The sequence below is a fragment of the Pseudophryne corroboree genome, unplaced genomic scaffold, assembly GCF_028390025.1.
Source record: "Pseudophryne corroboree isolate aPseCor3 unplaced genomic scaffold, aPseCor3.hap2 scaffold_2317, whole genome shotgun sequence".
Lineage (NCBI taxonomy): Eukaryota > Metazoa > Chordata > Amphibia > Anura > Myobatrachidae > Pseudophryne > Pseudophryne corroboree.
Window position 1 is genome coordinate 31584 of NW_026968970.1, and position 27663 is coordinate 59246.

Sequence of the window (27663 nt, forward strand, 5' to 3'; positions counted from 1 at the left end):
GTCAGATCTGTGGGTTGGTAACACACAGTGATATGATGTGCGGGGGAAAGCAGGAGTATAATAGGGTCTGATGGCTCCTGATGTATGAGATACACCAGAGAGTGTGGGGAGGAGACTGGTCAGATCTCTGGGCTGGTAACACAGTGACATGATGTGAGGGGGAGAGCAGGAGTATAATAGGGGATGATGGCTCCTGATGTATGAGATACACCAGAGAGTGTGGGGAGGAGACTGGTCAGATCTCTGGGCTGGTAACACACAGTGACATGATGTGAGGAGGAGAGCAGGCGTATAATAGAGGTGATGCCTCCTGAAGTATGAGATACACCAGAGAGTGTGGGGAGGAGACTGGTCAGATCTCTGGGCTGGTAACACACAGTGACATGATGTGAGGGGGAGAGCAGAAGTATAATGGGGGCTGATGGCTCCTGATGTACGAGTTACACCAGAGAGTGTGGGGAGGAGACTGGTCAGATCTGTGGGTTGGTAACACACAGTGATATGATGTGCGGGGGAAAGCAGGAGTATAATAGGGTCTGATGGCTCCTGATGTATGAGATACACCAGAGAGTGTGGGGAGGAGACTGGTCAGATCTCTGGGCTGGTAACACAGTGACATGATGTGAGGGGGAGAGCAGGAGTATAATAGGGGATGATGGCTCCTGATGTATGAGATACACCAGAGAGTGTGGGGAGGAGACTGGTCAGATCTCTGGGCTGGTAACACACAGTGACATGATGTGAGGGGGAGAGCAGGAGTATAATAGGGGATGATGGCTCCTGATGTATGAGATACACCAGAGAGTGTGGGGAGGAGACTGGTAAGATCTCTGGGCTGGTAACACACAGTGACATGATGTGAGGGGGAGAGCAGGAGTATAATAGGGGCTGATGGCTCCTGATGTATGAGATACACCAGAGAGTGTGGGGAGGAGACTGGTCAGAACTCTGGACTGGTAACACACAGTGACATGATGTGAGGAGGAGAGCAGGAGTATAATAGGGGATGATGGCTCCTGATGTATGAGATACACCAGAAAGTGTGGGGAGGAGACTGGTGAGATCTCTGGGCTGGTGACACACAGTGACATGATGTGAGGGGGAGAGCAGAAGTATAATAGGGGCTGTTGTCTCCTGATGTATGAGATACACCAGAGAGTGTGGGGAGGAGACTGGTCAGATCTGTGGGTTGGTAACACACAGTGATATGATGTGCGGGGGAAAGCAGGAGTATAATAGGGTCTGATGGCTCCTGATGTATGAGATACACCAGAGAGTGTGGGGAGGAGACTGGTCAGATCTCTTGGCTGGTAACACAAAGTGACATGATGTGAGGGGGAGAGCAGGAGTATAATAGGGGCTGTTGGCTCCTGATGTATGAGATACACCAGAGAGTGTGGGGAGGAGACTGGTCAGATCTCTGGGCTGGTGACAAACAGTGACATGATATGAGGAGGAGAGCAGGAGTATAATAGAGGTGATGCCTCCTGAAGTATGAGATACACCAGAGAGTGTGGGGAGGAGACTGGTCAGATCTCTGGGCTGGTAACACACAGTGATATGATGTGCGGGGGAAAGCAGGAGTATAATAGGGTCTGATGGCTCCTGATGTATGAGATACACCAGAGAGTGTGGGGAGGAGACTGGTCAGATCTCTGGGCTGCTAACACAGAGTGACATGATGTGAGGGGGAGAGCAGGAGTATAATAGGGGCTGATGGCTCCTGATGTATGATATACACCAGAGAGTGTGATGAGGAGACTGGTCAGATCTCTGGGCTGGTAACACACAGTGACATGATGTGAGGGGGAGAGCAGGAGTATAATAGGGGCTGATGTCTCCTGATGTATGAGATACACCAGAAAGTGTGGGGAGGAGACTGGTGAGATCTCTGGGCTGGTGACACACAGTGACATGATGTGAGGGGGAGAGCAGAAGTATAATAGGGGCTGATGGATCCTGATGTATGAGATACACCAGAGAGTGTGGGGAGGAGACTGGTCAGATCTGTGGGTTGGTAACACACAGTGATATGATGTGCGGGGGAAAGCAGGAGTATAATAGGGTCTGATGGCTCCTGATGTATGAGATACACCAGAGAGTGTGGGGAGGAGACTGGTCAGATCTCTGGGCTGGTAACACAGTGACATGATGTGAGGGGGAGAGCAGGAGTATAATAGGGGATGATGGCTCCTGATGTATGAGATACACCAGAGAGTGTGGGGAGGAGACTGGTCAGATCTCTGGGCTGGTAACACACAGTGACATGATGTGAGGGGGAGAGCAGGAGTATAATAGGGGATGATGGCTCCTGATGTATGAGATACACCAGAGAGTGTGGGGAGGAGACTGGTAAGATCTCTGGGCTGGTAACACACAGTGACATGATGTGAGGGGGAGAGCAGGAGTATAATAGGGGCTGATGGCTCCTGATGTATGAGATACACCAGAGAGTGTGGGGAGGAGACTGGTCAGAACTCTGGACTGGTAACACACAGTGACATGATGTGAGGAGGAGAGCAGGAGTATAATAGGGAATGATGGCTCCTGATGTATGAGATACACCAGAGAGTGTGGGGAGGAGACTGGTCAGATCTCTGGGCAGGTAACACACAGTGACATGATGTGAGGGGGAGAGCAGGAGTATAATAGGGGCTGATGTCTCCTGATGTATGAGATACACCAGAGAGTGTGGGGAGGAGACTGGTCAGATCGCTGGGCTGGTAACACACACTGCCATGATGTGAGGGGGAGAGCAGGAGTATAATAGGGGCTGATGTCTCCTGATGTATGAGATACACCAGAGAATGTGGGGAGGAGACTGGTCAGATATCTGGGATGGTAACACACAGTGACATGATGTGAGGGGGAAAGCAGGAGTATAATAGGGGCTGATGGCTCCTGACTCTCTCACTGGGAAAATACATATTCCACATTAGTTTGTACTGACAGAGGAGGGTGTAGGATAAGCGATTGCTGTAGTGACTGAGGAAGGAGAATATGTGACTCTTTTATGTAATAAGGGTTTATTACTCACCTGTGCTGATATCTGTAGGATTCTCCTCCTTCTTACACTGCTGATCACCCCTCACATACGTCTCTTCTTCTCCTTCTATATCTTCTGCCTTTATATCAGTCACATACGTCTCTTCTTCTCCCTCTATATCTTCTGCCTTCATATCAGTCACATACGTCTCTTCTTCTCTCTCTATATCTTCTGCCTTTATATCAGTCACATACGTCTCTTCTTCTCCCTCTATATCTTCTGCCTTTATATCAGTCACATAGATCTCTTCTTGTCCCTCTATATCTTCTGTCTTTATATCAGTCACATAGATCTCTTCTTCTCCCTCTGTATCTATGACTTTAATATTATTTAATTGGGCTTCACCCTATGTAAACCATTAATAAAAGATTGTAAAAATAAGATTTTACTCACCGGTAAATCTATTTCTCGTAGTCCGTAGTGGATGCTGGGAACTCCGTAAGGACCATGGGGAATAGCGGCTCCGCAGGAGACTGGGCACAACTAAAGAAAGCTTTAGGACTACCTGGTGTGCACTGGCTCCTCCCACTATGACCCTCCTCCAGACCTCAGTTAGGATACTGTGCCTGGAAGAGCTGACACAATAAGGAAGGATTTTGAATACCGGGTAAGACTCATACCAGCCACACCAATCACACCGTATAACTCGTGATACTATACCCAGTTAACAGTATGAAATATAACTGAGCCTCTCAACAAATGGCTCACAACAATAACCCTTTAGTTAGGCAATAACTATATACAAGTACTGCAGACAATCCGCACTTGGGATGGGCGCCCAGCATCCACTACGGACTACGAGAAATAGATTTACCGGTGAGTAAAATCTTATTTTCTCTGACGTCCTAGTGGATGCTGGGAACTCCGTAAGGACCATGGGGATTATACCAAAGCTCCCAAACGGGCGGGAGAGTGCGGATGACTCTGTAGCACCGAATGAGAGACTCACGGTCCTCCTCAGCCAGGGTATCAAATTTGTAGAATTTTGCAAACGTGTTTGACCCTGACCAAGTAGCAGCTCGGCAAAGTTGTAAAGCCGAGACCCCTCGGGCAGCCGCCCAAGAAGAGCCCCCCTTCCTCGTGGAACGGGCTTTTACAGATTTAGGATGCTGCAGTCCAGCCGCAGAATGCGCCAGCTGAATTGTGCTACAAATCCAGCGAGCAATAGTCTGCTTTGAAGCAGGAGCACCCACCTTGTCGGGTGCATACAGAATAAACAGCGAGTCAGTTTTTCTGACTCCAGCCGTCCTGGAAACATAAGTTTTCAAGGCCCTGACTACGTCCAGTAACTTGGAATCCTCCAAGTCCTTAGTAGCCGCAGGCACCACAATAGGGTGGTTCAAATGAAAAGCTGATACCACCTTAGGGAGGAATTTGGGACGAGTCCGCAATTCTGCCCTATCAACATGAAAAATCAGATAAGGGCTTTTACATGATAAAACCACCAATTCTGACACACGCCTGGCCGAAGCCAAGGCCAACAGCATGACCACTTTCCACGTGAGATATTTTAAATCCACGGTTTTGAGTGGCTCAAACCAATGTGACTTTAGGAAACCCAACACCACGTTGAGATCCCAAAGTGCCACTGGAGGCACAAAAGGGGGGCTGAATATGCAGCACTACGTTGACAAATGTCTGAACTTCAGGCAGAGAAGCCAGTTCTTTCTGGAAGAAAATCGACAGAGTAGAGATCTGTACCTTAATGGAACCCAATTTTAGGCCCATAGGCACTCCTGCCTGTAGGAAGTGCAGAAATCGACCCAGCTGAAATTCCTCTGTTGGGGCCTTCCTGGCCTCGCACCACGCAACATATTTTCGCCATATGCGGTGATAGTGTTTTGCAGTTACTGTCAGGAATCGGCGCTCTGCTACGTCTCACCTACCAGCGCGCTGGTGTGCAGGCCTCCGGAGGTCATGCCCCCAGTTGCGGCTGCATGTGTGTATGGACCGCAAGCGTCATCTTCCGCCTTGCTGAGTACCTCTGAGTCTGGTCCTATGTACATTCTGCTGTGTGCCGGCGTCCTGCCTGTGAGGTCGTTGCCATGACTCCTGCACTCAGCTGATCCAGGTGTGCAATCCAGCACTGTGTCTCCACCCAGAGTTCAGTGACCAATCACTGCAGAGCCATGGGTATAACTCCCAGTCCGTGGCTCACTCACATTGCCTCAGACAACGAGTCACATACGGTGCGCCTTGTTCTCCGGACTCCTGTGTTCCTGTTTCCAGCGATTCCCCGTGGTTACCTCCTGTCATCTCATCTCACTACAGCTCTCCTGTTTTCTTCAGACTTCATCCACAGCCAGTTACCAGCTCATCAAGCAGTAAGAGACTCTCCTCAGGTGTTGCATTCATTATTACCTGTGCACTGCTAATTGCATACCATCTGTGCATCTCTGCAAGTATATCACCTCATTGCATAGAGACTGTCTCCTGCTTGGGCCTAGTGTGGCCATATGGACTTTGTTATACAGAAACTGTGTGTTTTACAAGTCTTACCGGAGTTCTGTTTATTTCATTTACATTCAGCATCAAGTCACTTTATATTTCTGTTGCAAGAGACTTTTCAGTTGTTTCGGATTCAGTTACCAATCACTGTTACTTTATTGCCTGGTTTCAGTTTGTCATTCACTGCTATACCATTCACTCTGTGATCCCTGTGTAATAAACATCAGCGCTTATGCGCCGGACTTTCATATTGCCTCCCCGCTTTGTACATCGCACCAACACTGACCCACTAGTGCCCCCGCCGGGGACAGACAAACCCAGAGACCTGACAGTTTGTCTGAGGCCATGGACTCGGACGGTGGTCAGAGTGTGGGGTCAGGGACACTCCAAGGCTTAGTGTCACGACTAGATGGTCAAGAGGCTGCGCAGCAGCAGATTATACAATTTCTGCAAGAAATGTCTTCTCGTCTAGATACTCTGCAACAGTCATTTCCAACTTCAGTTTCTTCAGTGTCCTCATCAGTTTCTGCTCCTGTTCCTAGTTCCACAGTTTCTAGCTCTCCAGTTGCTCCTGTTCCAATGTCTCACATCCATCTACCTACTCCAAGTAAATTTGATGGTAATGCTAAGATGTGTCGTGGATTTTTGAATCAATGCGAGGTTCATTTTGAGTTGCAACCACAGAACTTTCCAACACCTAGAACAAAGGTTGCTTATATTGTTTCTCTTTTAGCTGGCTCTGCCCTGAACTGGGTCTCTCCGCTGTGGGAGCGAGCAGATGCTTTGTTGAACAACTATACAGAGTTTGTTGCCACATTCCGACGCATCTTTGACGAACCTGGGCGTACGACCTCTGCTTCTTCAGACCTCCTTCAGATCCGCCAGGGAACACGTACTGTGGGTCAGTACGTTATCCAGTTCCAGACATTGGCATCGGAGGTAAAGTGGAACAACCAGGCATTGGTTGCCGCCTTCTGGCATGGTCTCTCTGACCGCATAAAGGATGAGTTGACTACCCGAGACTTGCCAGAGCAACTGGAAGCTCTAATTTCCCTATGCGTCAAGTTGGATCTACGTTTACGCGAGCGAGCCTGTGAACGCTCTCGAGGTGATCTTCGCAAGCACCGAGCTATGTCTCCTGTACAGTCTCTACCTATTATTGCTGATGAACCCATGCAGGTAAACAAGTTTCGTTTAACACCTGAGGAGCGGTCCAGAAGATTAAAGGAAAGACTGTGTCTCTATTGTGCTGCTGCTGGTCATCTGATTGGTTCCTGTCCTGCTCGGTCGGGATACGCCAGAGGAGGAGTCAAGTTAGGGACCTTGAGTAAAGCTCCTTCTTTTCAAGACCTTACACTACCTGTCACTTTGGAAATGCCAGATGGACTCCAGTCTCTGTCCGCCTTAGTGGATTGTGGTGCTGCTGGGAATTTTATCACACAAGCTGCAGTGGATAGACTTCATCTCCCAGTGTCTAAACTGTGTCGTCCAGTATATCTCACTGCCGTGGACGGAAGCCGTATTCCTGAAGGTTCCATCATTCAGCAAACCAAGCCAGTGGTTCTGGGAGTAGGCTTCCTGCATTCCGAGCTTATTGAGTTCCTGGTTATACCTAAAGCTGGCTATGAGATCGTACTGGGTATGCCTTGGCTTCAATTGCACAATCCGCAATTTGACTGGTCTACACTACAGTTAACAGCATGGAGTTCCCCTTGTCATCAGTCATGTCTGGCTCAAGTACTTCCAATCAAGTCTTCAAGTGTAAAGTCTCAGTCTGGCCTTCCGGAGGCCTATCAGGAATTCACTGACGTCTTCAGTGAGAAAGCAGCGGATGTCTTGCCTCCCCATCGAGAGTGGGATTGTCCCATTGATTTGGTTCCAGGGAGCAAGCTGCCTAGAGGGCGTACATACCCTCTTTCAGTTCCAGAGACCCAAGCAATGAGTGTATACATTAAAGAAAATTTACAGAAAGGGTTCATCCGTCCATCCTCTTCCCCAGCTGGTGCTGGATTCTTCTTCGTCAAGAAGAAAGATGGAGGACTTCGTCCCTGTATCGATTATCGGGGTTTAAATGACATCACGATTAAAAATAGCTACCCGTTACCTCTCATCACAGAGTTGTTCGACAGAGTTAGAGGTGCGTCCATCTTCACGAAACTGGATCTTCGCGGGGCTTATAATCTTATCAGGATTCGAAGTGGTGATGAGTGGAAAACCGCCTTCAATACTCGTGACGGCCACTATGAATATATGTGTGGTAGTTTACCTCGATTGTTACGATTCCTGTACTCCAGACTGGAGAAGATCTTATGGCAGAGATCTGAGTACAGGAATGAAATACAGGTTGTGGGAGCTGGAGAGCCTAGTAACCCCTGGCGCCCTAACTCCGTTGTCTCGCCCGTGTTATCAGAAATCCCCTGCGAGACTATGGTTGCTTGAGCCCATGGCAGCCGCGTTCGAAGGGCGGATTATGTCTGCCCAACCCCGATGCCCCCGCAGGTCTTAATGGGAGACAAGGGGAAGTCCGAGACAGGGTGATAACAAGGGGCCCTCTGACTAAGCAACCAAGCCAGGGGTTACAAGCTAACTAAACTAAATCAAAAGGTATGTGCGGACTAGCCGCCAGGGAAAAGGACAACCAAAGATCCACGGATCCGACACTCCTATCCGGCACCGCTGGACACCAGAGTGGATCTTGTGGAAGCGGAATCCTCCGCAAAGCTCCAGAACTCAAAATAAACACAATAATAAATAGTAGCGGACAAGCCGCAACACACGGCTGCGCCGCGACTCACGAACGCCACCAGATGTTAAAGGTGCTCGATCAGACTCCAGGAACAGATGGTAACTTCCGAGTACAGGATCACTGAGAACAGGAACAAACGAACAGACCGGGACTGGGAACTCTCTCTGCAGCAGAATCAGGCAAACAGGAAGCTATCACCGGCGTCTGTGAGGAGTCCTGGGAGTGCTTTTAACAGAGAGTCTTCCAATCAGCTGTTTGGAGGCTGATTGGATTAAATGCCATGCAGCTGACAAGCTGCATGGCCAGGGAAACAGATGAGTGATAATTACAACATGCCGTGCAGCTGCATGCTACACAGCCAGGAAACCAGTGATGATATAAACTTAGACCCAGCAACGGGGAACACGATCCGACAGTGGCGTCCCCGTTGCTAGGCGCCGGCCGCACTGACGAGCGGACCCTCGGCGCCTAACAGTACCCCCCCCTTGAGGAGGGGTCAAGGAACCCCTAAATCCGGGTTTCTGAGGAAATTCTTGAAAAAATGCCCTTTTGAGCCTTGGGGCATGAAGGTCCTCATCTAGGACCCACGACCTTTCCTCAGGACCATAACCTCTCCAATGCACCAAAAAATAAAGCCGACCCCGGGACAACTTGGAATCGAGAACCTTCTCAACCACGAACTCCTGCTGACCCTGTACATTAACTGGTGATCTCCCCTGAGGTTTTTTACGAGGAAATCTGCTAGATGAAACATATAGTTTGAGCAAAGAGCAATGGAAGGTATTTCCGATCCGTAACGTTTTTGGTAGCTGTAACCGGAAAGCAACTGGATTGACTTTTTTGATAATGAGAAATGGTCCAATAAATCTAGGACCCAATCTGGCTGAGGTTTGTCGAAGTTTGATATTGCGAGTCGACAGCCACACCCTGTCTCCTACTCTAAAAGTGCACGGCCGCCGGAACCTGTCCGAAAAATCTTTTTCCCTGAAAGCTGCTTTTCTGAGAGCTATGTGCACTTTTTTCCAAATAAGTTTAAGATGAGAGGTCAGGGCCAGAGAGGAGACAGAGGAATGTTGGAAAAATGAATTAGCTCTGGGGTGGAAACCAAAAACTGCAAAAAATGGAGACACATTGGTGGAGGAATGACAGGCATTATTATAAGCAAACTCTGCCAATGGAAGAAACTCAGACCAGTCATTTTGGAGTTTGGCCGAGTACAAACGCAAATATTGTTTTAAGGATTGGTTCACTCGCTCAGTCTGTCCATTTGATTGTGGATGATAACCGGAGGTTAATGATAATTTCATTTTTAACGAAGCACAAAAAGACTTCCAAAACTGTGCAATGAATTGTGGACCCCTGTCAGAAACAATATCAGTGGGTAACCCATGGAGTCTGAAAACATGACGGAGGAACAAGACTGCCAATCCCTGGGCAGATGGCAATCGGGGAAGACCAATAAAATGAGCCATCTTACTAAAACGGTCCACTACCACCCATATGACTGTGCATCCAGCTGACAGAGGGAGATCCACCACAAAATCCATGGAGATATGCGACCATGGTCTAAGGGGAACATTCAATGGCATAAGTTGACCAATAGGCAAAGAACGGGGAACTTTATGCTGTGCACAGACCTGACACGAAACAACAAACTCTTTAATGTCTTTAGAAAGACCAGGCCACCACACTGAGCGGGATACCAATTCAAAAGTTTTAGCGACTCCCAGATGCCCTGCAACTTTGCTATCATGAAATTCCTCCAAAACAGTTGCTCTCAAAAACTCAGGAACAAAAAGACAGCCAGCAGGAGTATTTCCCGGAGCTTGATGTTGAAGCAGCTTCAATTGAGAAAAAACATCCTGTGTGAGACCTGCCTGAATGACTGAAGGCGGAAGTATGAGAGTAACCGGACTGTTGTCTTGAACGGGAAGAAAACTGCGTGAGAGGGCATCTGCCTTGGTATTCTTGGAACCAGGTCTGAAGGTGATAATGAATTTGAAACGAGTGAAAAATAAAGCCCAACGAGCCTGTCGGGCATTCAGTCGCTTAGCTGATTCAATGTATTGAAGATTTTTGTGATCCGTCAAAACAGAAATGGTATGGGTCGCTCCTTCAAGCCAATGTCTCCACTCCTCAAAAGCCCATTTAATAGCCAGCAACTCCCGATTACCAACATCGTAGTTGGATTCAGCAGATGAGAATTTCCTGGACATAAAGGCACAAGGATGTAACTCAAGGGAATCTGGATCCTTCTGAGAAAGGATAGCCCCTACACCAACCTCCGAGGCATCTACCTCAACGATGAAAGGCAATTCTGGGTTGGGATGTCTAAGGACAGGGGCTGAGACAAAGGCTTGTTTCAAGGCCTGAAAAGATACTTTAGCTTCACATGACCAATTGGTAGGATCTGCTCCCTTCTTAGTGAGTGCCACAATGGGAGCAACTATGTCAGAGAAAGAGTGAATAAACCTTCTATAGTAGTTTGCAAACCCTAAAAAGCGCTGAATTGCTTTTAAGTTGGTGGGTTGCGCCCAACTCAGGATGGCTTGGAGCTTCTTAGGTTCCATTCGGAATCCCCGAGGGGAAATAATGTACCCTAAAAAGGATACCTCCGTGACGTGAAATTCACACTTCTCCGGTTTGGCATACAAGTGATTTTCACGTAATTTCTTAAGTACCTGACGCACCTGGGTAACATGTTGTTCTATAGAGTCAGAATAAATCAAAATGTCGTCTAAATAGACCACAACGAATCTTACCAGAAACTCACGGAGCACATCATTAATGAGATCCTGAAAGACTGCCGGAGCGTTAGATAGGCCGAATGGCATGACCAGATACTCATAGTGACCTGATTGAGTACTGAATGCCGTTTTCCACTCATCCCCTGATCTGATTCTAATGAGATTATATGCTCCTCTCAGGTCAATCTTAGAAAAAATAACAGCCGAACGTAGCTGATCAAAGAGGACAGAGATCAGAGGCAGAGGGTAAGTATTCTTTACTGAGATTTTATTCAGGGCTCGAAAGTCAATGCAGGGTCTGAGGGAACCATCCTTCTTCTCTACGAAGAAAAAACCTGCACTTAAAGGGGATTTAGATGGCCTGATAAACCCTTTCTCAAGACTTTCTTTCACATACTCATTCATGGCCACAGTTTCAGGACCAGACAATGCATATAACCTTCCTTTAGGCAACGTGGCACCAGGAATTAACTCAATGGTACAATCATAAGGCCTATGGGGAGGCAAAATATCCGCATTGCCCTTGGAAAACACATCCAAAAAATCTTGGTATTCTCCAGGAATATGTGCGGACCTGGCAGCAGCTACTCGGATAGGAAGTGTAATACATTCTTTATCACAGATGGTACTCCATTGTAGGATCTCCCCAGACTGCCAATCTATGATGGGATTATGAAAGGCCAGCCAAGGGTGACCCAGAACCACAGGAACTGCTGGACAATGGGTAAGAAAAAACTCAATCTTTTCAGAATGTAGAGCTCCCACCGAGAGCAAAACAGGAGGTGTACATAGAGAAATAACCCCATTGGATAAGGGACTCCCATCTAAACCATGCATGGTGATACACCTACTTAAGGTTAACTGAGGAATACCTAAGGCCTTGGCCCATGTTAAGTCCATAAAGTTTCCTGCAGCTCCACTGTCCACAAAAGCAGAGACCGAGGAACAGAGGCTGTCAAAAGAAACTTTAGCAGGAACCAATAGTGAATTATTTGAGGAGATGAGCTGTAGACCAAAGTGAACCCCCTCACTATTCACTTGGTCAGGAAGTTTCCCGACTTGTTTGGGCAACTACGGGCAAAATGTCCCTTACCTCCGCAGTACAAACACAGACCAGAATTTTGCCTCCTGGTTCTTTCTTCCGGAGACAATTTGGAGAGACCAATCTGCATAGGCTCCTCCATGTCTACCGGAACGGAAGAAACACAGGGAAAAGAAACTACAGATGCCCCTTTCTCAGTCCTCCGCTCTCTGAGCCTACGATCTATTTTAATAGAGAGCTCCATGAGTTTATCAAGGTTCTCAGGAGCGGGATACTGAAGGAGGCTGTCTTTTATAGATTCAGATAAGCCGAGGCGAAACTGACTGCGCAGGGCAGGATCATTCCAGCCACAGTCGTTCGACCAACGGCGAAACTCTGTACAATAATTCTCTGCAGGATTCCTACCCTGTCTTAGAGCACGCAACTGACTTTCTGCGGATGCCTCTCTATCAGGGTCGTCATACAATAGCCCTAAAGATTTCAAAAAGGCGTCTACAGACGATAAGGCCGGATCGTCTGTCTTTAAACCAAAAGCCCAGGTCTGAGGATCCCCCTGAAGCAGAGAAATTATAATTCCAACCCGCTGAGCCTCCGTACCTGAGGAAACTGGTCTTAAACGAAAATACAGTTTACAAGACTCTTTAAAATTAAAAAACTGTTTTCTATCCCCAGAAAAACGGTCAGGCAGATGCATTTTTGGTTCAGGGATGACCCTCGGGGAAGTCCGTAACAGATCTTCCTGTGAGCTTACCCGGAGGGACAGATCCTGAACCATCTGGGTAAGTTCCTGAATCAAAAACTGGCCAGGATTTGGCCCAACACTGGTGGGATTCATGAGGCCGACAAAATTCTCCCAACTGGATAAGTGAAAAAATTAACTCCTGTTGAAAATTTTTTCTTTTGTCTGGCCGGTGATAATGTTACGATTCCTGTACTCCAGACTGGAGAAGATCTTATGGCAGAGATCTGAGTACAGGAATGAAATACAGGTTGTGGGAGCTGGAGAGCCTAGTAACCCCTGGCGCCCTAACTCCGTTGTCTCGCCCGTGTTATCAGAAATCCCCTGCGAGACTATGGTTGCTTGAGCCCATGGCAGCCGCGTTCGAAGGGCGGATTATGTCTGCCCAACCCCGATGCCCCCGCAGGTCTTAATGGGAGACAAGGGGAAGTCCGAGACAGGGTGATAACAAGGGGCCCTCTGACTAAGCAACCAAGCCAGGGGTTACAAGCTAACTAAACTAAATCAAAAGGTATGTGCGGACTAGCCGCCAGGGAAAAGGACAACCAAAGATCCACGGATCCGACACTCCTATCCGGCACCGCTGGACACCAGAGTGGATCTTGTGGAAGCGGAATCCTCCGCAAAGCTCCAGAACTCAAAATAAACACAATAATAAATAGTAGCGGACAAGCCGCAACACACGGCTGCGCCGCGACTCACGAACGCCACCAGATGTTAAAGGTGCTCGATCAGACTCCAGGAACAGATGGTAACTTCCGAGTACAGGATCACTGAGAACAGGAACAAACGAACAGACCGGGACTGGGAACTCTCTCTGCAGCAGAATCAGGCAAACAGGAAGCTATCACCGGCGTCTGTGAGGAGTCCTGGGAGTGCTTTTAACAGAGAGTCTTCCAATCAGCTGTTTGGAGGCTGATTGGATTAAATGCCATGCAGCTGACAAGCTGCATGGCCAGGGAAACAGATGAGTGATAATTACAACATGCCGTGCAGCTGCATGCTACACAGCCAGGAAACCAGTGATGATATAAACTTAGACCCAGCAACGGGGAACACGATCCGACAGTGGCGTCCCCGTTGCTAGGCGCCGGCCGCACTGACGAGCGGACCCTCGGCGCCTAACATCGATGACATCTTGATATTCTCTCGTGATTTAGGTTCTCATCGCCAACAAGTAAAAGAGGTTCTTCGACGTCTTCGACAGAATCATCTGTATGGCAAGCTGTCCAAATGCACATTTGAAGCTTCTTCAATATCTTTCTTGGGATACATTATTTCCGGAACAGATCTTCAAATGGACCCAGCTAAACTGGAAGCTATAGAGAGCTGGGCTCTTCCAACAACACTCAAGTCAGTTCAACATTTCATAGGCTTTGCTAATTACTACAGAAAGTTTATTAAAGGCTTCTCTACGTTAATAGCTCCAATCACCTGCCTTACCCGGAAAGGAGGGAATCCTTCCCAATGGTCTGACGCTGCACTGTCTGCTTTTCATAAAATAAAACAAGCTTTTATTTCAGCTCCTGTGTTACAACAGCCGGATGTCAATAAGGCCTTCATCCTGGAAGTAGATGCCTCAACGGCTGGCGTGGGCGCAGTCCTGTCCCAGGTGGGCGTTGATGGTAAGACTCACCCCTGTGGGTTTTTCTCTCGTAAGTTCTCACCCGCTGAAATTAACTATACCATCGGTGACCAGGAGCTGTTGGCAATCAAATTGGCCCTTGAAGAATGGAGGTATCTGCTGGAGGGTACGAGATTCCCTATTACCATCTACACGGATCACAAGAACCTTCTTTACCTGAAAGCTGCGCAGTGTCTGAATCCTCGGCAAGCAAGGTGGGCCCTATTCTTTTCCCGTTTTGACTTTAAGTTAATGTTTAGGCCTGGCTCACAAAACGTTAAAGCAGATGCTTTGTCTCGCTCTATGAGCTCAGATGAGGAATCTTCAGAACAGGCTGCTCGACCAGTATTAAATCCTGTGGTTTTCGCAGCTACAGGGGTGTCGCAAGTTCCACCTCCAGGCAAGATGTTTGTCTCTCCAGAGCTTCGTTCAAATCTCCTGTCTTGGGCTCATACGTCCAAATTTAATGGTCACCCTGGGGTTCTCAAGACTTTCAAGTTCCTGTCCCAAACGTATTGGTGGCCTCGAATGAAAATAGATATTCAAGAATTTATAGCTTCATGTCCCAAATGTGCTCAGCATAAAGTTTCTCGTCAGCCTCCCGCAGGCCAATTGTTACCCAATTCCATTCCCAGGCGCCCTTGGTCTCACTTATCGATGGATTTTATTTCAGATCTCCCTCCATCCAAAGGGTATGACACAATCTGGGTGGTAGTCAATAGGTTCTCAAAAATGGCGCACTTCATTCCACTCATGGGGTTACCCTCTGCTCCAAAATTGGCACAGTTGTTTTGTCACGAAATATTTAGGTTACATGGACTTCCAACAGAAATTATATCTGACCGAGGTGTACAGTTTGTGGCCAAGTTCTGGAGGGCTCTGTATTCTGCGCTACAAGTAAAACTAAAATTCTCTACGGCCTATCACCCTCAAACAAATGGGCAGACAGAGAGGGTAAATCAAGAGCTTGAGACCTATTTGAGACTGTATATCTCTTCTTCACAGGATGACTGGGTAGAATTATTGCCCTGGGCAGAGTTTGCTCATAATTTTCGTTATCATACTTCTACAGATACAACTACTTTTTTCGCAGTTTATGGACAGCATCCTAGAGTACCTGATTTCCAAGAGTTACCCGTCATAGACGTACCTGCGGCTGCTTCTGCTCTTCAGCGGTTCGCTCAAATTTGGAAGAAGATTCATTTATCTCTTAAAAAAGTTTCTCAACGATATAAAATGTTTGCTGATCGAAAGAGACGAGCAGTTCCTAGTTTAAAACCGGGCGACAAAGTCTGGTTATCTACCCGAAATCTCCGTCTCAGAGATCCATCAATGAAATTTGCTCCTCGGTTTATTGGGCCATTCCCGGTGGAAAGTGTTATTAATCCGGTGGCTTATAAGTTAAAACTGCCTGCTTTTTTGAAAGTTCCCAACTCATTCCATATTTCTCTCCTCAGACCACTAATTCTCAATCGTTTCCAGAGAACGCTTCCAGCAGCTCCAAAGGTACAAACTCATCGGGGCGTGGAATACGAGGTGGAAAAGATCTTAGACTCTCGACATCGTTATGGTCATTTGCAATACCTGATTGACTGGTCTGGATATGGTCCTGAAGAGAGAAGTTGGGTTAACGCCACGGATGTCCATGCTCCACGGTTGGTCCAAGCCTTCCACAGACTCTTCCCTGCCAAGCCTCGTGGGTGTTCGGTGCCCACCCATAAAGGAGGGGGTACTGTCAGGAATCGGCGCTCTGCTACGTCTCACATACCAGCGCGCTGGTGTGCGGGCCTCCGGAGGTCATGGTCCCAGTTGCGGCTGCATGTGTGTATGGACCGCAAGCGTCATCTTCCGCCTTGCTGAGTACCCCTGAGTCTGGTCCTATCTGCATTCTGCTGTGTGCCGGCGTCCTGCCTGTGAGGTCGTTGCCATGACTCCTGCACTCAGCTGATCCGGGTGTGCAATCCAGCACTGTGTCTCCACCCAGAGTTCAGTGACCAATGACTGCAGAGCCATGGGTATAACTCCCAGTCCGTGGCTCACTCACATTGCCTCAGACAACGAGTCACATACGGTGTGCCTTGTTCTCCGGACTCCTGTGTTCCTGTTTCCAGCGATTCCCCGTGGTTACCTCCTGTCATCTCATCTCACTTCAGCTCTCCTGTTTCCTCCAGACTTCATCCACAGCCAGTTACCAGCTCATCAAGCAGTAAGAGACTCTCCTCAGGTGTTACATTCATTACTACCTGTGCACTGCTAATTGCATACCATCTGTGCATCTCTGCAAGTATATCACCTCATTGCATAGAGACTGTCTCCTGCTTGGGCCTAGTGTGGCCATATGGACTTTGTTATACAGAAACTGTGTGTTTTACAAGTCTTACCAGAGTTCTGTTTATTTCATTTACATTCAGCATCAAGTCACTATATATTTCTGTTGCAAGAGACTTTTCAGTTGTTTCGGATTCAGTTACCAATCACTGTTACTTTATTGCCTGGTTTCAGTTAGTCATTCACTGCTATACCATTCACTCTGTGATCCCTGTGTAATAAACATCAGCGCTTATGCGCCAGACTTTCATATTGCCTCCCCGCTTTGTACATCGCACCAACACTGACCCACTAGTGCCCCCGCCGGGGACAGACAAACCCAGAGACCTGACAGTTACATCTTTCCTGGCTTTAATCAGCATAGGAATGACTTTCTCCAGAATGCCCTTTTCCTTCAGGATCCGGCGTTCAACCGCCATGCCGTCAAATGCAGCCGCGGTAAGTCTTGGAACAGACAGGAAGCCTGGTGCAGCAGGACCTGTCTGAGCGGTAGAGGCCATGGGTCCTCTGAGATTATTTCTTGAAGTTCCGGGTACCAAGTTCTTCTTGGCCAATCTGGAACAATGAGTATAGTTCTTACTCCTCTTTTCCTTATTATCCTCAGTACCCTGGGTATGAGAGGAATAGGAGGGAACACATAAACCGACTGGTACACCCACGGTGTCACTAGAGCGTCCACAGCTATTGCCTAAGGGTCTCTCGACCTGGCGCAATATCTTTCTAGCTTTTTGTTTAGGCGGGACGCCATCATGTCCACCTGTGGCTTTTCCCAACAGTTTACAATCAGTTGAAAGACTTCTAGATGAAGTCCCCACTCTCCCGGGTGTAGGTCGTGTCTTCTGAGGAAGTCTGCTTCCCAGTTGTCCACTCCCGGAATGAACACTGCTGACAGTGCTAACACGTGATTTTCCACCCATCGGAGAATCCTTGTGGCTTCTGCCATCGCCATCCTGCTTCTTGTACCGCCCTGTCAGTTTACATGGGCGACTGCCGTGATGTTGTCTGATTGGATCAGTACCGGCTGGTTCTGAAGCAGGGGTCTTGCCTGACTTAGGGCATTGTAAATGGCCCTCAGTTCCAAATATTTATGTAGGGAAATCTCCTGATTTGTCCCTGGAAGTTTCTTCCCTGTGTGACTGCCTCCCAGCCTCGAAGGCTGGCATCCGTGGTCGCCAGGATCCAGTCCTGTATGCCAAATCTGCAGCCCTCTTAGAGATGAGCACTCTGCAGCCACCACAGCAGAAACACCCTGGTCCTTGGAGACAGGGTTATCAGCCGATGCATCTGAAGATGCGATCCGGACCACATGTCCAACAAGTTCCCACTGAAAAGTTCTTGCATGGAACCTGCCGAATGGAATTGCTTCGTAAGAAGCTACCATCTTTCCCAGGACTCGCGTGCAGTGATGCACCGAGACCTGTTTTGGTTTCAGGAGGCCTCTGACTAGAGATGACAACTCCTTGGCTTTCCCCTCCGGGAGAAACACTTATTTCTGGTCTGTGTCCAGAACCATACCCAGGAACAGCATACCCTCCAACATTTTACACACAAAAATCGGTACAAACTAGAAAAGGGGCGTGGCTATGGATAAAGGGGGCGTGGCCACGCCCCTTTTCCTATACTTTCAATGGAAGTTTAGAGAGCCAAATATCGGTACAGACCATTAAAAAAAGGTACTGTACCTATTAAAAAGGTACAGTTGGAGAGTATGGAACAGTAGACTCGTCGTAGGAACCAGCTGCGACTTTGGAATATTCAGAATCCAGCCGTGCTGTCGTAGCACTTCCCGAGATAATGCTACTCCGACCAACAACTGCTCCCTGGACCTCGCCTTTATAAGGAGATTGTCCAAGTACGAGATAATTATTCCAGCCATTACCTTGGTAAATACCCTCGGTGCCGGGGACAGACCAACGGTAAAGTCTGGAATTGGTAATGACAATCCTGTACCACAATTTTGAGGTACCCCTGGTGAGGAGGGTAGATAGGGACATGCAGGTAAGCATCCATGATGTCCAGTGATACCCTGAAATTCTCCAGGCTTGCAATAATCGCCCTGAGAGATTTCATCTTGAACTTGAACCTTCATATATAAGTGTTCAAGGATTTCAATTTTAGAATGGGTCTCACCGAACCCTCCTTGTTGAAGGAGGGGTACCTTGATTTCACCTGCTGGAAGTACAGCTTGTGAATTGCCGCCAGTACTACCTCCCTTTCTCCGAGAGCAGCAGGCAAGGCTGATGTGAGGTAACGGCGAGGGGGAGTCGCCTCGAACTCCAGCTTGTATCCCTGTGATACTCCTTGGAGAACCTAGGGATCCACCTGTGGGCAAGCCCCCTTGTCCCCGAAGTTCCCGAGACGCGCCCCCACCGCACCTGTCTCCACCTGTGGAGCCCCAGCGTCACGCGGTGGACTCAGAGGAAGCAGGGGAAGATTTTTGATCCTGGGAACTGGCTGAGCAGCTTTTTCCTTCTTCCCTTGTCTCTGTGCAGAAAGGAAGCGCCTTTGGCCCGCTTGCTTTTCTGAAGCCGAAAGGACTGTACCTGATAATACAGTGCTTTCTTAGGCTGTGAGGAGACCTGAGGTAAAAATTTTACTTCCCAGCTGTTGCTGTGGATACGAGGTCACAGAGACCATCCCCAAACAATTTCTCACCCTTATAAGGCAGAATCTCCATGTGCCTTTTAAAGTCAGCATCACCTGTCCACTGCCGGGTCTCTAATACCCTCCTGGCAGAATGGACATTGCATTAATTCTGGATGCCGGCCGGCAAATATCCCTCTGTGCATCTCTCATATATAAGACGACGTCTTTAATATGCTCTACGTTGGCACAATATTATCCCTGTCTAGGGTATTAATATTATCTGACAGGGTAACAGACCCTGCTGTAGCAGCACTATTCATGCTGAAGCAATTGCAGGTCTCAGTATAGTACCTGAGTGTGTATATACAGACTTCAGGATAGCCTCCTGCTTTTTATCAGCAGGCTCCTTTAAAGTGGCGGTATCCTGAGACGGCAGTGCCACCTTTTTTGACAAGCGTGTGAGCGCCTTATCCACCCTAGGGGATATCTCCCAACGTGCCCTATCCTCTGGCGGGAAAGGGTACGCCAGCAGTAACTTTTTAGAAATTACCAGGTTCTTATCGGGGGAACCCACGCTTCTTCACACACTTCATTCACTCATCGGATGGGGGAACGAAACACTGGCTGCTTTTTCTCCCCAAACATAAAACCCTTTTTTTTAGTGGTACTTGGGTTAATGTCAGAAATGTGTAACACATTTTTTATTGCCGAGATCATGCTACGGATGGTCCTAGTGGATTGTGTATATGTCTCAACCTCGTCGACACTGGAGTCAGACTCCGTGTCGACATCTGTGTCTGCCATCTGAGGGAGCGGGCGTTTTTGAGCCCCTGATGGCCTTTGAGACGCCTGGGCAGGCGCGGGCTGAGAAGCCGTCTGTGCCACAGCTGTTACGTCATCCAGCCTTTTATGTAAGGAGTTGACACTGTCGGTTAATACCTTCCACCTATCCATCCACTCTGGTGTCGGCCCCACAGGGGGCGACATCACATTTATTGGCATCTGCTCCGCCTCCACATAACCTTTCTCCTCAAACATGTCGACACAGCCGTACCGACACACCGCACACACACAGGGAATGCTCTGACTGAGGACAGGACCCCACAAAGTCCTTTGGGGAGACAGAGAGAGAGTATGCCAGCACACACCAGAGCGCTATATAATGCAGGGATTAACACTATAACTGAGTGATTTTTTTCCCCCAATAGCTGCTTGTATACACATAATTGTGCCTAAATTTAGTGCCCCCCCCTCTCTTTTTTACCCTTTGAGCCTGAAAACTACAGGGGAGAGCCTGGGGAGCTGTCTTCCAGCTGCACTGTGAAGAAAAAATGGCGCCAGTGTGCTGAGGGAGATAGCTCCGCCCCTTTTTCGCTGCCTTTTCTCCCGCTTTTTTATGGATTCTGGCAGGGGTATTTATCACATATATAGCCTTTGGGGCCCATCAGTGACCGGAGTGTGAAGTGTACATGAGGAGCAATGGCGCACAGCTGAAGTGCTGTGCTCTACCTTGGTGAAGACTGAAGTCTTCTGCCGCCGATTTTCCGGACCTCTTCTTGCTTCTGGCTCTGTAAGTGGGACGGCGGCGCGGCTCCGGGACCGAACACCAAGGACGGGTCCTGCGGTCAATCCCCCTGGAGCTAATGGTGTCCAGTAGCCTAAGAAGCCCAAGCTAGCAGCAAGCAGGTAGGTTCGCTTCTTCTCCCCTTAGTCCCTCATTGCAGTGAGCCTGTTGCCAGCAGGTCTCACTGTAAAATAAAAAACATAAAATATACTTTCTTTCTAGGAGCTCAGGAGAGCCCCTAGTGTGCATCCAGCTCAGCCGGGCACAAGATTCTAACTGAGGTCTGGAGGAGGGTCATAGTGGGAGGAGCCAGTGCACACCAGGTAGTCCTAAAGCTTTCTTTAGTTGTGCCCAGTCTCCTGCGGAGCCGCTATTCCCCATGGTCCTTACGGAGTTCCCAGCATCCACTAGGACGTCAGAGAAATTGTTGATTTCAGTAATAGATTAAACAATACAAATATAATGACACACACAGCTGCTCTACACATTATATAGTGACTATAGTCACTTTGGTATATTGGCAAGACCCTAAATCCCACCTACCTGATCCTCCTGTGGGATCCTGTGATTCTCCTCTGTACAATCCTGGTAATACAGGGGACGAGGACATCTCTCTGGGGTATCTCTGTTACTGGGTCCATCTGTAGGAGACACACAGTGACTGAGTACAGTGTATATATGTGATTATCAGGTGATGTGTGTATATAGGGGCCCCCATACCTGCTCTCCCCTGTACAATACATGACAGTGTCCTCTTACCCAGTGATGTGAGGGGCCGGTGATTCTCCATCATCACGTCCTTGTACAGACCCCTGTGTTCCTCTATGTACTCCCCCTCCTGCATGGAGACATAGACAGTGACATCATGACACCTTATAGGAACCTGACACAGAGTGATACAGTCATCACCCAGACACGTCCCCTGGTGTTACTGTATAATGTTCCATTCCCAGCAGCCACCTCTCCAGTCATCACCCAGACACAACCCCTGGTGTTACTGTATAATGTCCCATTCCCAGCAGTCACCTCTCCAGTCATCACCCAGACACATCCCCTGGTGTTACTGTATAATGTCCCATTCCCAGCAGTCACCTCTCCAGTCATCACCCAGACACATCCCCTGGTGTTACTGTATAATGCCCATTCCCAGCAGCCACCTCTCCAGTCATCACCCAGACATGTCCCCTGGTGTTACTGTATAATGTCCCATTCCCAGCAGTCACCTCTCCAGTCATCACCGAGACACGTCCCCTGGTGTTACTGTATAATGTCCCATTCACAGCAGTCACCTCTCCAGTCATCACCCAGACACATCCCCTGGTGTTACTGTACATTGCCCCATTCCCAGCAGTCACCTCTCCAGTCATCACACAGACACATCCCCTGGTGTTACTGTATAATGCCCCATTCCTAGCAGTCACCTCTCCAGTCATCACTCAGACACGTCCCCTGGTGTTACTGTATAATGTCCCATTCCCAGCAATCACCTCTCCAGTCATCACCCAGACACATCCCCTGGTGTTACTGTATAATACCCTATTCCCAGCAGTCACCTCTCCAGTCATCACCCAGACACATCCCCTGGTGTTACTGTATAATGTCCCATTCCCAGCAATCACCTCTCCAGTCATCACCCAGACACATCCCCTGGTGTTACTGTATAATACCCTATTCCCAGCAGTCACCTCTCCAGTCATCACCCAGACACGTCCCCTGGTGTTACTGTATAATACCCCATTCCCAGCAGTCACCTCTCCAGTCATCACCCAGACACATCCCCTGGTGTTACTGTATAATGTCCCATTCCCAGCAGTCACCTCTCCAGTCATCACCCAGACACATCCCCCGGTGTTACTGTATAATGTCCCATTCCCAGCAGTCACCTCTCCAGTCATCACCCAGACACATTCCCTGGTGTTACTGTATAATGACCCATTCACAGCAGTCACCTCTCCAGTCATCACCCAGACACACCCCCTGGTGTTACTGTAGAATGTCCCATTCCCAGCAGTCACCTCTCCAGTCATCACCCAGATATGTCCCCTGGTGTTACTGTATAATGTCCCATTCCCAGCAGTCACCTCTCCAGTCATCACCCAGAAACGTCCCCTGGTGTTACTGTATAATGCCCCATTCCCAGCAGTCACCTCTCCAGTCATCACCCAGAAACGTCCCCTGGTGTTACTGTATAATGCCCCATTCCCAGCAGTCACCTCTCCAGTCATCACCCAGACACATCCCCTGGTGTTACAGTATAATGCCCCATTCCCAGCAGTCACCTCTCCAGTCATCACCCAGACACATCCCCCAGTGTTACTGTATAATGTCCCATTCCCAGCAGTCACCTCTCCAGTCATCACCCAGACATATCCCCTGGTGTTACTGTATAATGTCCCATTCCCAGCAGTCACCTCTCCAGTCATCACCCAGACACATCCCCTGGTGTTACTGTATAATGTCCCATTCCCAGCAGTCACCTCTCCAGTCATCACCCAGACACGTTCCCTGGTGTTACTGTATAATGCCCCATTCCCAGCAGTCACCTCTCCAGTCATCACCCAGACACGTCCCCTGGTGTTACTGTATAATGTCCCATTCCCAGCAGTCACCTCTCCAGTCATCACCCAGACACGTGCCCTGGTGTTACTGTATAATGTCCCATTCCCAGCAGTCACCTCTCCAGTCATCACCCAGACACATCCCCTGGTGTTACTGTATAATGTCCTATTCCCAGCAGTCACCTCTCCAGTCATCACCCAGACACATTCCCTGGTGTTACTGTATAATGCCCCATTCCCATCAGTCACCTCTCCAGTCATCACCCGGACACATCCCCTGGTGTTACTGTATATATCCCATCCCCAGCAGTCACCTCTCCAGTCATCACCCAGACACAACCCCTGGTGTTACTGTATAATGCCCCATTCCCAGCAGTCACCTCTCCAGTCATCACCCGGACACATCCCCTGGTGTTACTGTATAATGCTCCATTCCCTGCAGTCACCTCTCCAGTCATCATCCAGACACGTCCTCCGGTGTTACTGTATAATGTCCCATTCCCAGCAGCCACCTCTCCAGTCATCGTTCAGACACGTCCCGTGTTGCTACTGTATAATGTCCCATTCCCAGCAGTCACCTCTCCAGTCAGCAACTGAATGATCTTGTTGGTGAGTTCCAGGATCTTCTTGTCATTGTGTCTCTCATGTGTCAGTGAGTGAGGTGGAGGCACCGTGATTGGGCTCTGGATTCCACTCAGTCCTCCTGATACACGGGGATGGCTGCTGGGTGTCTCAAACTCATTGGATGTCTTCTTCACTATTGCGTAATCCTGTGTAATGGTGGAAACATCATATATCAATACATACACTCCCAGATCCCCTCACCTCCCCAGTCATGTCCCTGTATTATTACTATAGAAATAAGTGACGTCACTGTGACACTCCCAGATTCCCTCACCTCCACAGTTATGTCCCTGTATTATTACTATAGATATGTGATGTCACTGTGACACTCCCAGATCCCCGCACCTCCCCAGTCATGTCCCTATATTATTACTATAGATGTAAGTGATGTCACTGTGACATTCCCAGATCCTCTCACCTCTCCAATCAGGTCCCTGTATTATTACTATAGATATGTGACATCACTGTGTCACTCCCAGATCCCCTTACCTCCTCAGTCATGTCCCCGTATTATTACTGTAGATATAAGTGATTTTACTGTGACACTCCCAGATCCCCCAAACTCCCCAGTCATGTCCCTGTATTATTACTGTAGATATAAGTGACCTCACTATGATGCTCCGATTGCCTCATCTCCCCAGTCATGCCCCTGTATTATTACTATATATAAAAGTGACGTCACTGTGACACTCCCAGATCCTCCCCAGTCATGTCCTTGTATAATTACTTTAGATATAGGTGACGTCACTGTGACGCTCCCAGACCCCCTCACCTCCCCAGTCATGGCCCTGTATTATTACTATAGATATGTGATGTTATAGTGACACTCCCAGATCACCTCACCTCCGCAGTCATGTCCAGGAATTATTACTATAGATATAAGTGATGTCACTGTGACGCACCCAGATCGCATCACCTCCCCAGTCATGTCCCTGTATTATTACTATAGACTGCATTTGAAGGGGGAAGGGGAAAAGGGATATTGTTGCACAGGAGACTAAATTTAAGTAGATTCTACTATTAATTACAAATGTTGGTTATTTGTCGAAAAAACCCTAATGTCAGTTCTATAATATGTGAATACATAGATAGGGGGTGCTACCACAGATCATGTAATAACTTCTCTCTTCCTTGTTTTCAGTTATTACTATAGACAAAAGTGACATCACTGTGACGCTCCCAAATCCCCTCACCTCCCCAGTCATGTCCCTGTATTATTGCTATAGATATGTGACGTCAAAGTGATGCTCCAAGATCCCATTACCTCCCCAGTCATGTCCCTGTATTATTACTATAGATATAAGTGATGTCACTGTGACACTCCCAGATCCCCTCACCTCCCCAGTTATGTCCCTGTATAATTACTACAGATATAAGTGACATCACTGTAGATCCCCATACCTCCCCAGTCACGTCCCTTTATTATTACTATAGATATGTGATGTCACTGTGACACTCCCAGATCACCTCACCCCCCAAGTCATGTCCCTGTATTAATACTATAAATATAAGTGATGTCACTGTAACGCTTCCAGTTCTCACCTCCCCAGTCATGTCCCTGTGGTAAGTGCTATAGATATGTGACATCACTGCGCCGCTCCCAGATCCCCTTACCTCCCCAGTCATGTCCCTGTATTATTACTATAGCTATAAGTGACATCACTGTGACGCTACCAGATCCCCTCACCTCCCCAGTCATGTCCCTGTTTTATTACTATTGATATAAGTGATGTCACTGTGACGCTCCAAGATCCCCCCACCTCCACAGTCAAGTCCCTGTATTATTACTATAGATATAAGTTACTTATCAGTAATGCTTCAAAATCCCCTCACCTCCCCAGTCATGTCCCTGTATTATTACTATAGATATAAGTGATGTTACTGTGATGCTCTAAGACCCCCTACCTCCCCAGGGACATCCCTGTATTATTACTATAGATATGTGACCTCACGGTGACGCTCCGATTCCCTCACCTCCCCAGGGACATCCCTGTATTATTATTGTAGATATAAGTGATGTCACAGTGACACTCCCAGATCCCCTCACCTCCCCAGTCATGTCCCTGTATTATTACTATAGATATAAGGTCACTGTGACGCTCCCAGATCCTCTCACCTCCCCAGTCAGCAGGTAGATGATTTCCAGGGTGATATTTATTATCCTCTCAGTCCTGTGACTCCTGTCCTTATCCATCCTCAGTGAATCAGAGAGAATACAGAACATGTGATGTGTAGTAAAGACTCCGTTCCCCACAGCTGGAGTTCCTGGAATAAATATATTACATAAAACATATTGCACATGGAACATAGTAAATATGGAATAGAGCGGCCATTAAGTCTCCTATATCCCCACAGCCATAGAGTCCTGGTCAGTGTCTCAGAGGTTCCTGTGATCCAGCCCCATAAGGCTGTACTGCCTAGTGGGCCTGATCTAGAGTGTAGCGCTATTGTGGGTGGAGTCACAATGAGCTGATGTGCACCGCTCATGTGCAGGACCCATACGGAGCATGTGCTTTATGTGTCCTGAGCTGTCAGACGAGTATGGCTGCAGCCATGAAGTGGTGTAAGGGTGAGAATTGGTTGTGAAGGGACAGGGTCTCCTGAGGGAAATTTCATGGACTCATTCATGGAGCTGCGGTGTACAGTCTCCGTGACCTCAGGTTTTACACATCCAGCTGATGATGTAGCAAAGGTGGCAGGAGACAGGCAAGGGGGTAGCAGGAGATAGGCAGGGGAAAGGTGGCAGGAGACAGGCAGTGGAAAGGCGGCAGGAGACAGGCAAGGGAAAGGCGGCAGGAGACAGGCAAGGCAAAGGCGGCAAGAGACAGGCAAGGGAAAGGCGGCAAGAGACAGGCAAGGGAAAGGCGGCAAGAGACAGGCAAGGCAAAGGCGGCAAGAGACAGGCAAGGGAAAGGCGGCAAGAGACAGGCAAGGGAAAGGCGGCAAGAGACAGGCAGGGGAAGGGCAGCAGGAGACAGGCAAGGGAAAGGCGGCTAGAGACAGGCAAGGGAAAGGCGGCAAGAGACAGGCAAGGGAAAGGCGGCAGGAGACAGGCAGGGGAAAGGCGGCAGGAGACAGGCAGGGGAAAGGCGGCAGGAGACATTAGTTGTTCTCAGGAGATTGAATAATTTCTTAATGATTTGTAATAAAAGTTGAAGTTTTATTCTTTGAGAATATCTCATTATTTCTTCACAAGAGTGCACCCACAAAGAAGTCTACTTTCTTTCTCTTGTCACTGTGACACTCCCAGGTCCCCCTCACCTCCCCAATCATGTCCCTGTATTATTACTATAGATATTAGTGATGTCACTGTGACACTCCCAGATCCCTCATCTCCCCAGTCATGTTCCTGTATTATTACTATAGATATAAGTGATGTCACTGTGACTCTCCCAGATCCTCACCTCCCCAGTCATGTCCCTGTATTATTACTATAGATATAAGTGATGCCACAGTGACGCTCCCAGATCCCCTCACCTCCCCAGTCATGTCCTTGTATTACTATAGATATGTGATGTCACTGTGATGCTCCCAGATCCCCTCACCCCCCAGTCATGTCCCTGTATTATCACCACAGGCTGCTTCCTCTAAAAAAAAAATAATAATAACAG

At 48.3% G+C, this 27663-nt stretch overlaps 1 protein-coding gene across 1 annotated transcript; it reads right to left on the reverse strand.

Annotated features, from left to right (window-relative positions):
* Positions 1-3037: 3037 nt before the first annotated feature.
* On the reverse strand, positions 3038-27663 carry LOC135010248 (gastrula zinc finger protein XlCGF53.1-like; the record flags this gene model as incomplete). Its single annotated transcript, XM_063952343.1, has 5 exons — positions 26169-27663; positions 24007-24198; positions 21630-21708; positions 21414-21511; positions 3038-3392 (listed from the first exon to the last, which is right to left on the reverse strand). Coding segments are annotated over exons 1-5 (916 nt in total), but the record flags the coding sequence as incomplete, so codon positions are not given.